The following is an 11589-nucleotide window of genomic DNA, read 5'->3' as shown; positions in this document are numbered from 1 at the left end:
TCCAGCCTGCGGATACACCAGCGAGTACATTCCAGGGAGAGGCCGTTCAACTGTCCTGTGTGTGGGAAAGGATTCACTTGGTTATCCAGCATGCGCAGACACAGAGTCACTCACAGCAATGAGAGACCCTATAAATGCTCTGAATGTGGGAGCGACTTCAAAAGCACTCAGGTTCTCATGTCCCACCAGCGCATTCACACTGAGGAGAGACCGTTCAGTTGCTCTCACTGCTCAAAGAGATTTAAAATGTCATCCTATCTGCGGGTACACCAGCGAGTTCACACTGGGGAGAAACAATTCACTTGCTCTGCCTGTGGAAAGGGATTCACTCAGTTAACCAATCTGCAGAGACACCAGCGAGTTCACACTGGGGAGAGGCCATTCACCTGCACCGTGTGTGGGAACGGGTTCACTCAGTCATCCCACCTGCAGACACACCAACGAGTTCACAAGTGATCACAGGGGTTGGATTCTGCTGTTATTGCTGCTGTTAATCACATCCAGGACTGGGCTCATTGGCAGGCTCTTTAACAGAAAGTGAGTCCCTCTAAGGTAATTGACAAAGGAGCCAGAGGGGGAGATGAGATTTTATTTTTGACACAGTGATGTTAGAAAATGGGGTTCAGGAAGTCAATTAACCCTTTCTCCCCTTTTCCCAAACTCTGAAATGATTGCCAGTGATAACCCTTATTGGTGACAGTGGTTAGATTTTATTCAGTATCAATAAGAGCTGACACAGGCTAATGTCTGAGCAGTCGTATCAAAGTGCAGCAGCATTACCATTACACTCTGGGTAGAAGCAGCATCTCCACGGAAATGCTCCCTGCTCTGCCCCAGATGCCATGGCACCAGTCAATGCAATATGTAAAACCTCGACAAATCTCTGTGCTCGGTGAAGCCCTTCTTATAGTTTTTTTACATCACAAAGTCGATGGAGACTGATTTAACCCAATCGTTGCCCGGCTAACATTTGAATGGACTAATTACTAAACCAAATGGTGCGAAGGGAGAAGAGGGACATGAGTCCCTGGAAGGTGTTGAAGATAATTTTCTGCAGCAGTGTGTTTCTGCTCCAAAAAGAAGACGGGCACTACTGGACCTGGTTCTGGGGAATGAGTTGGCCCAAATGGATCAAATATCAGTGGGAGAGCATTGAGGGAAGAGTGACCATTGTATTATAAGTTTCAGATTGGCCATGGAAAAAGACAAGGAACTATCCAGAACGGGGATCATTAGAGTCAAAGAGTCATAGAGGTTTACTGCATGGAAACAGGCCCCCCGGCCCAACATGTGCATGCCCATCCTTTTTTTTAAAAAAACCCTAAGCTAATCCCAATTGCCCGCATTTGGCCCATATCCCTCTGTACCCATCATATCCATGTAACTATCTAAATGCTTTTTAAAAGACAAAATTATACCCACCTCTACTACTACCTCTGGCAGCTTGTTCCAGAAACTCGCCACCCTCTGTGTGAAAAAATTGCCCCTCTGGACACTTTTGTGTATCTCCCCTCTCACCTTAAACCTATGCCCCCTACCTTTGGGAAAAGATATTGACGAGCTGATCTGTGCCCCTCATTATTTTATAGACCTCTATAAGATCACCCCTCAGCTTCCTACGCTCCAGAGAATAAAGTCCCAGTCTATCCAGCCTCTCCTTATAACTCAATCCATCAAGTCCCGGTAGCATCCTAGTAAATCTTTTCTGCACTCTTTCTAGTTTAATAATATCCTTCCTAGAATAGGGTGACCAGAATTGCACACAGTATTCCAAGTGTGGCCTTACCAATGTCTTGTACAACTTCAACAAGACATTCCAACTCCTGTATTCAATGTTCTGACCGATGAAACCAAGCATGCCGAATGCCTTCTTCACCACTCTGTCCACTGTGACTCCACTTTCAAGGAGCTGTGAACATGTACCCCTAGATCTCTTTGTTCTGCAACTCTCCCCAATGCCCTACCATTAACTGAGTAAGTCCTGCCCTGGTTCAATCTACCAAAATGCATCACCTCACATTTGTCTAAATTAAACTCCATCTGCCATTCATCAGCCCACTGGCCCAATTGATCAAGATCCCATTGCAATTGGAGATAACCTTCTTCACTGTCCACTATGCCATCAATCTTAGTATCATCTGCAAACTTACTAACCATGCCTCCTATATTCTCATGCAAATCATTAATATAAATGACAAATAACAGTGGACCCAGTACTGATCCCTGAGGCACACCGCTAGTCACAGGCCTCCAGTTTGAAAAACAATTCTCTGCAACCATCCTCTGGCTTCTGTCAAGAAGCCAATTTTGTATCCATTTGGATACCTCACCCTGGATCCCGTGAGATTTAACCTTATGCAACAACCTACCATGTGGTACCTTGTCAATGCAACAACCTACCATGTGGTACCTTGTCAAAGGCCTTGCTAAAGTCCATGTAGACAACATCAACTGCACTGCCCTCATCTACCTTCTTGGTTACCCCTTCAAAAAACTCAATCAAATTTGTGAGTCATGATTTTCCACTCACAAAGCCATGCTGACTGTCCCTAATCAGTACTTGCGTCTCTAAATGCCTGTAGCTCCTGTCTCTCAGAATACCTTCCAACAATTTACCCACCACAAATGTGAGGCTCACTGGCCTGTAGTTCCCAGGCTTTTCCCTGAAGCCCTTTTTAAACAAAGGCACAACATTTGCCACTCTCCAATCTTCAGGCACCTCACCCGTGACTATCAATGATTCAAATATCTCAGCTAGGGGACCCGCAATTTCCTCCCTAGCCTCCCACAGTGTCCTGGGATACACTTCATCAGGTCCCGGGGATTTACCTACCTTGATGCGATTTAAGACTTCCAGCACCTCCTTCTCTGTTATATATACACTCCTCAAGACATCATTATTTATTTCCCCAACTTCCCTAACATCCATGCTTTTCTCAACAGTAAATACTGATGAGAAATATTCATTTATGATCTCACCCATCTCTTGTGGATCCGCACATAGATGACCTTGTTGATCCTTAAGAGGCCCTACTCTCTCCCTTGTTACACTTTTGCCCTTTATGTAGTTGCAGAAGCTCTTTGGATTCCCCTTTGCCTTATCTACCAAACAATCTCGTGTCCCCTTTTTGCCGTCCTGATTTCTCTCTGAACTCTACTCCTACACCCCCTACACTCTTCAAGGAATTCACTTGATCCCAGCTGCCTATGCATGTCATGTGCCTCTTTCTTCTTCTTGACCAGGGCCTCAATATCCCAAGTCATTCAAGGTTCCCTACTTCTCCCAGCCTTGCCCTTCACTCTAAGAGGAATGTGCTTACCCTGAACCCTGGTTAACACACTTTTGAAAGCCTCCCACTTACCAGACGTCCCTTTGCCTTCCCACAGACTCCCCCAATTAACTTCTGAAAGTTCCTGCCTGATACCATCAAAATTAGCCTTGCCCCAATTTAGAATTTTAACTTTTGGGCCAACCTATCATTCTCCATAGCTATCTTAAAACCAATAGAATTATGGTCACTGGCCCCAAAGTGATCCCTCACTAACACTTCTGTCACCTGCCCTTCCTTATTTCCCAAGAGGAGGTCAAGTTTTGCGCCCTCTCTATTCGGGCCATCCACATACTGAATGAGAAATTCCTCCTGAATACACTCAACAAATTTCTCTCCATCCAACGCTCTAATACTATGGCTGTCCCAGTCAATGTTGGAAAAGTTAAAATCTCCGACTATTACCACCCTGTTTTTCTTGGAGCTATCTGTAATCTCCTTACATATTTGCTCCTCAATTTCCCGGTGACTATTTGGGGGCCTATAGTACAACCCTATCAAAGTGATTTCCCCCTTCTTATTTCTCAGTTCTACCCATATAGACTCAGTGGCCAAACCCTCGGATATATCCCCTCTCAGCACGGCTGTGATGCTTTCCCTAATCAAAAGTGCAACTCCTGAGGGAAAGCCTCAACTTTGGTGGGATGAGAATGGATCTGAATCGAGTGAGTAAGAATCAAATGTTGGCAGAAAAGCTGATGGCTGAACAATGGGCCACCTTCAAGGAAAATCTATTGCGGGCAATGTCAGGGTATATTCCCTTAAAGGGGAAGGTTGGAGAACTAAATCCAGAGAACCAAATCATCAATCCTGGAGAGTTACAAGGCCGTCCATACCCTGAAGATATGGTGGAAATGTGGGGTTGTGGGAAAGGATTCCATGCACCCTGTGAACTGGAAACCCATCGACCCAGGCACAGCGGAAAGAGGCGTCCATCTGCTGTGTGTGCGGGAAGGGATTCATTGATTCATCCACTCTGCAGCAACACTAGCGAGTTCACACTAGGGAGAGGCCATTCACCTGCTCTGTGTGGGGGAAGAGATTCAGTAATTCCTCCATTCTGCTGATATACCAGCAAGTTCACACTGGGGAGAAACCGTTCACTTGTTCTGAGTGTGGGAAGGGACTCAATGACTCATCAACCCTGCTGATACACCAGCACATTCACACGGGAGAGAGGCCATTCCCCTACTCTGAAGGGATTCACTCAGTTATCCAATCTGCTGGGACACCAGCGCACTCCCACCAATGGGAAAGCCTTTAAATGCTCTGATTGTGGGAGTTGTTTCAGAAACTCTGCCGACCTGAAGATCCACCAGTGCATTCACACTGAGGAGAGACCGTTCTGCTGCTCTCACTGCACAAGGAGGTTTCAAACATCATCCAAGCGACTGAGCCATTGGCGAGTTCACACTGGGGAGAGGCCATTCACCCGCCCTGTGTGTGGATGGGATTCACTTGGTCATCGGAGCTGCTGGGACACCAGAGCAGTCACACTGATTGGAGCCTTTCTTGATGCTCTGACTGTGGGTGTTAATTGTATCGATTAAGGTGAACTACATACATGTGGAGGTTATTGATTGGATCTATAAAGGGACAGTTAGTGATGGTGCCTGGAGTTAAGAGGTATACACCTGTAATGTTTCACTCCGTGAATAAATCTGCACCAAATAAAGATTGACTCCACCCTAAGGCTGTCAGCATTATCACAGTCATTGCAGCGCAGGTTTCTTTCCTCAACTCCAGTAGATGTTCCGACAGTTTCAGGATCCACTTCTTGTTGGGAAGCAGCATCTCAGTAAGTTTCCCTTTGGATCATCGGTTATCCTCACCCGCTCTGTCGCGGGGTAATTTGAGATGGCCAATTATGTATTAACTTAAACAACGTAAAACTCACAAGGCAGGTATCTCTGTATAAAGATGTAACATTTATTTTAAAACAAACAAACAAACAGCTGCCCGGAGACCATCAAAGGGTTAAGTAGCTCCAGAGCGGCAAAAACCACTCCGATGGTTCTGACGTACAATCAAAAACAGATCAATTATAGATTTTCTTATCAATAATTCCTGCCTTATATTAGCTTAAAATCAATTACATTTAGTATACACACATCAATATAAATCTCTATCAAGTACCCCAGCCAACCACATTCTGCCAGTCAGCATAATGATATCTCATTAGCCATTCAATGTCAGACGCTAACCCCCACCTTGGCTGAACCCATCCCTATTGCTAAGTAACTATAACCGCTCATCATCGAGGTCAAAGTGAATGTTCCCACCGGCTCATTGCCAAACTGAACAGACACATGTTCCTGCGTCCAGGTACATATCTATTCTATGTCCAGACAATGAATATCTCTTTTCATAAAGTTTCAATGTCTGTTCCCTCATAAGAAACTTTCTGATATAAATTCTGCTAACTAAAGGGATCCCAGGCCTTTGGCTCTGAACTTTTAGCTTATACCATCATACTTTGCAGCATCTTTGCTTTTGGGTGATGTGAGCAATACTTAGAACATTTTCAAAATACATTTAAAAATATCAGCATATGTTTTCAAATTGTAATTGTTTAATCTTCTTACTGCATACACATATGTGTAGTCTATTCCCCTGTGAGCTATCAACTAGTTTCAAGAATAATTCTGAGGGGCTTGGATAGAGTGGACGTGGAGAGGATGTTTCCAAGAGTGGGAGAGACTAGAACTCGAGGGCACAATCTCAGAGTGAAGGGACGCTCCTTTAAAACTAAGATGAGAAGGAATTTCTTCAGTCAGAGAGTGGTGAATCTGTGGAATTCATTGCCACATGGGGCTGTGGAGGCCGGGTTATTGAGTGTCTTTAAGACAGAGATAGATAGGTTCTTGATCAATCAGGGGATCAACGGTTACAGGGAGAAGGTAGGAGAATGGGGATGAGAATCATATCAGCCGCGATTGAATGGTGGAGCAGGCTCGATGGGGCAAACGGCCTATTTCTGCTCCTATATCTTATGGTCTTATTTAACTCTTTATTACTATTCTGTCTGAAAATCTTATTAGCTGGTTAGGAATCCCCCTCTACCCGCTCCCTGTGAGGAGGCCGGATGTGGATTATTACCAAAAGTCTGATTGTCGGTGGGGGGCCTGGTGGGTGGAAGCAGAACCTGGAGTTGGGCAGTGGGTGTTACCGTACTGGCATTGAGGCTCCTGGGTGGTCACACTGTGTTCCGTTCTCCATGGGATGCCACCTGCGTGGGTTCATGGTGGGCACTGGAAATTTCCAGAGTACAGTTTAGTGTGGTGTTACATCCCCCTCCCTACAGGGTGTGGGCGGACAACATTCCTCCCTTTCTCCCTACACCCCACAAACAAGATTCCCGGAGAGAGGGATCCACTCTGAGTTATAGTCAGTACATTTAATCAATGCAGTAGATTGTGTGGACATAAAAGATTCTCCAGCTCTCCATTCACCTGGATCCATCTTGTGGATAAATGTTATGAAGTATTATTTCTCCCGAGCCTTCAATTGTCCCAATCCAAAACTCCTTTCAGCTTCAGTCCATCTTCATTGTCTTAAAGTCCGTTTGTCTATGGGGTTTGTGTCAGTGCCTTGATCATTTCAAAATGTTTTCTTACTCTTCAGGCCATGTTAACTATTGCACGCCGTGTATTCTGAGGGAGTCTGCATCAGTGTCCTGTACACCCTGTCCGACTGGTAACTACTGTGAGGAGGCTGAGGGACCACTTCCACCTCTTTCCTGTGCTATTTCTCATGTCTACCCAGTCTGATCCTTCGTGTTGCTATTTCAAGCTAAGGACATCTCTCACTACTGTACTAATGTCATCCTTCATTAACAGAGCTACCCCACCTCCTTTTCTCAGCTTCCTATCTTTTCAAAGTGTCAAATACTCTGCAATATTTAGTTCCCAGCCTTGGTCACTCTGTAACCATTGTTAGGATACCAGGCCGGAACTCCAAGTTATATTAGGAAGCCAGACGAGACACCAACATTTTTTCTTTTTGGGAAAAATATGAGGAGAGGAGACTTTGCTCCAGGAGTGATGAGAAAATAGGGATTTTTTAATATTAAAATAAACTTTATTCACAACTGTTTAAATACAACACTAACAACGTAAACAATTAACAGCTGAACAATACTTAAAATGAAAGGAAACAATTTAATTTCTAACTTAGCAACATCCATTCAGAGGTTCAAATCCCACTTTAAATACAGTTAACAAACACAGATCATAGAGTCATCGAGGTTTACAGCATGGAAACAGTGTCTTCGGCTCAACCTGTCCATGGCGCCCTTATTTTTTTAACCACTAAGCTCGTCCTAATTGCCCACGTTTGGCCCATATCCCTCTATACCCACCTTACGCATGTAACTGTCTAAAGGTTTTGTAAAAGACAAAATTATGCCCGTCTCTACTACTACCTCTGGCAGCTTGTTCCAGACACTCATCACCCTCTGTGTGAAAAAATTGCCTCTCTGGACCCTTTTGTATCTCTTCCCTCTCACCTTAAACCTATGCCCTCTAGATTTAGACTCCCCTAACTTTGGAAAAAGATATCGATTATCTAGCTGATCTATGCCCCTCATTATTTTATAGACTTCTATAAGTTCACCCCTGAGCCTCCTACGTTCCAGAGAAAAAGGACCCAGTCTATCCAACCTCTCCTTATAACTCAAATCATCAAGTCCCGGTAGCATCCTAGCAAATGTTTTCTGCATTCTTTCTAGTTTAATAATATCCTTTCTATAATAGGTTGATCTGAACTGTACACAGTATTCAAAGTCTGGCCTTACCAATGTCTTGTACAATTTCAACAAGACGTCCCAGCTCCTGTATTCAATGTTCTGACCAATGAAACCAAGCATGCTGAATACCTTCTTCACCACCCTGTCCACCTGTGACTCCACTTTCAAGGAGCTATGAACCTGTACTTCTAGATCTCTTTGTTCTATAACTCTCCCCATTGCCCTACTGTTAACTGAGTAAACCCTGCCCTGGTTTGATCACCTCACATTTATCTAAATTAAACTCCATCTGCCATTCATCAGCCCACTGGCCCATTTGATCAAGATCCCATTGCAATCCTAGATAACCTTCTTCACTGTCCTCTATGCTACCAATATACTGGCTACAATACATGCAGACAATCTAGGAGCTTTCAGAGAGAAAGGGAGTTTCAGAACAGCTTCCAGAAGCTCGGGTCTTCAACCAGAACTCCAGCTAAACTCCAAACCTCGCCTCACTCCTCCCATTAACCCCATCATCACAAGACCCAGCATTCCTGAACCCACATTCCAATCCTTTTAGCAAAACCCCAGGGCACCTCCTTTTAACAGACAAACGTCCATTTAGATGAACAACTGCATTGCTGAAATGGGTAATTATCCTGCTGGTGGTCCCCTGAGAAGCATTCTTCCGCGAAATAGCACTGCTTGTAGAATAAACCAGAAGTTTTTAAACATTCTCCCAGGATAGATTAAAAGATAAGATATGTCGGTATATATTGAACACATTCATTACCCGCCCCTGAAAAACAATGAACCAACAATATGAATACTCACAGAATACTGCAAGACCTGGACAGAGCGGACATGGGGAAGATGTTTCCATTAGTAAGAAAGACTGGGATCTGAGGGCACAGCCTCAGAATAAAGAGACAACCCTTTAGAACCAAGATGAGGAGGAATTTCTTCAGCCAGAGGGTGGTGAATCGATGGAATTCATTGCCATAGATGGCTGTGGAGGCCAGGTCATTGAGTGGATTTAAGACAGAGATAGATAGGTTCTTGATTGGTAAGGGGATCAAAGGTTACAGGGAAAAGATGGGAGAATGGGGTTCAGATACTTATCAGCCATGATTGAATGGTGGAGCAGACTCGATGGGCCGAATGGCCTAATTCTGCTCATATATCTTACGGTATAAAACTTGGCCGCGTTAGTGAAGAATGATTGAAGACAAATTGCTCGACACCCAGGTCTGTTCCAATCATCAAATGGTCTTTATTTTACAGCAGGCGGGGAGCAAGTCGCTGGTCTCACCATGCAACCTCTACCCTGAACATAGAAAATCACACATTCTTATTCATTTACTGCAGCCCATTCCGGCTGGTTACAAACTAATCACAATATGAATCGATTACAGACGTATCCAATCAAGCTAACTATTAGGCATCATGTGGCTGTGTGATCAGCTCATGGACAGCTCTGGACCATCTCATCATGTGGACCAGGCACCTTATAACAACTGACCTTGTGACATCACAATGACTCACTATACTCAGGACTTTCTGATCTCCACCACATCCCAGCCTATTCCGTTAGCAGTCGGTTACTCAGTGCAGCTGCCTGTGTGCTGATAAGAGGGGCCCTGCTGAGCAGCTTTAATGGTCCGTGATTGCAGAAACTGAGCAGTCACAGGAATGTGGTCAAGATAGTCCAGTCCCATAATGCCTCACATTCAATCTGCAGTCCTTTAGTTATAACAGAATATGTGGCTGTATGTAGCTGCCTTGGCCATGGTCGACCCCAACACTGCCTTCCTGAACTGCTACAATGCCTGAGGTGTAAGTACATCCACAGTGCTGTTAGGGAGGGATTTCCAGCTACAATTCCAGACTTTCACGAGACTGTAGGTGGATATCAGATTGATATATTCCATTTACCCAGACCCAAGGTGAGTTATTACAATTCCTTTATTGTCCAGGACAATATATTTACAATATCTTTAAAACAGAAATTAAACATTCCCATTTGATTTCAGGCAGTAACATATTCTGTTAGTTTGTTCTTTATTGTCAATGTCAGGCTGGTGTTGCTCCCTTTGGAGCAAAGGAGGTTGAGGGGAGATTTGATAGAGGTGGACGAGATTCGGACAGGTTTAGATAAGGTGGACAAAGAAAAGCTGTTCCCATTAGCTGGTGGGACAAGAATGAGGGGGACACAGATTTAAGGTTTTGGGCCAGAGATGCAGGGGGGTGATGTGAGGAAGAATATTTTGATGCAGCGAATGGTAATGACCTGGAACTCGCTGCCTATGAGGGAGGAGGAACTGGAGACAATAAACAATTACAAAGGAAATTGGATGGGCATTTGGGGTCTTGCAAACAGAAATAGTGACTAAATAACTCTGAACTTCCTAACACCCTGTCACTCTGTGATCCTCGTGAAATTTGAAACCAGGTATTTGCAACAAGACTCAAAGAGCATCAGCCCACTGGAGGCAAAGTCGTGAGACCGGCCAGTCCAGCAGAAAGAAACCCTCTGACCCTCCCCATTGACCAACTGTGAGAATGAACAAAATCCAGTCCTGGATGGAATTGAGAGCAGAAACAATAAGAGGAGAATCCAAACCCTCATGTAATCACTCATGAACTTGTTGATGTCTCAGCAGCAAGAATAAAACTCTGAACCCCTCCCACGCTGAGGGCAGGTAAATGGCCTCTCCCCAGTGTGAACTCGCTGGTGTCTCCACCAGCTGGAGGACCGAGCAAATCTCTCCCCAGTGTGAATTTGCTGGTGTGTCTGCAGAGTAGATAACCGAGTGAATCCCTTCCCACACTGAGAGCAGATGAATGGCCTCTCCCCAGTGTGGCTGCGCCGATGAGCATCCAGCAGAGATGGAGATCTGTATCTCTTCCCACAGTCCGCACATTTCCATGGTTTCTCCATGATGCAGGTGTCCTTGCCTCTGTCTTATTTGGACAATCAGTTAAAGCCTCGTCCACACACTGAACATGAGTACAGTCTCTCCCCACTGTGAATGGTGTGATATTTATTCAGGCTGTGTAACTGGTTAAAGCTCTTTAACCACTGGTTAAAACCAGTATAACTGGTTTAACCGCACCGACCTCCTCAGACGACAAACACGGGACATGGTGGACAGAGTACCCTTCGTCGTCCAGTACTTCCCCGGAGTGGAGAAGCTACGGCATCGCCTCCGGAGCCTTCAACATGTCATTGATGAAGACGAACATCTCGCCAAGGCCATCCCCACACCCCCACTTCTTGCCTTCAAACAACCACGCAACCTCAAACAGACCATTGTCCGCAGCAAACTTCCCAGCCTTCAGGAGAACAGTGACCATGACACCACACAACCCTGCCACAGCAACCTCTGCAAGACGTGCCGGATCATCGACACAGATGCCATCATCTCACGTGAGAACACCATCTACCAGGTACACGGTACATACTCTTGCAACTCGGCCAACGTTGTCTACCTGATACGCTGCAGGAAGGGATGTCCCGAGGCATGGTAC

General features: G+C 45.0%; 1 protein-coding gene across 1 annotated transcript in view; it reads left to right on the top strand.

Moving 5' to 3' along the window:
- Window positions 1-246: 246 nt before the first annotated feature.
- Window positions 247-11589, top strand: part of LOC144480752 (uncharacterized) — a 100105-nt gene continuing 88762 nt past the window's right edge. Inside the window, 1 exon segment of the mRNA XM_078200331.1 lies at window positions 247-444. Within this exon segment, the coding sequence (XP_078056457.1) occupies window positions 247-444 (198 nt within the window).

The sequence above is a fragment of the Mustelus asterias genome, chromosome 30, assembly GCF_964213995.1.
Source record: "Mustelus asterias chromosome 30, sMusAst1.hap1.1, whole genome shotgun sequence".
In the NCBI taxonomy this organism is placed as follows: domain Eukaryota; kingdom Metazoa; phylum Chordata; class Chondrichthyes; order Carcharhiniformes; family Triakidae; genus Mustelus; species Mustelus asterias.
This window is presented reverse-complemented; position numbering and strand designations above follow the sequence as displayed.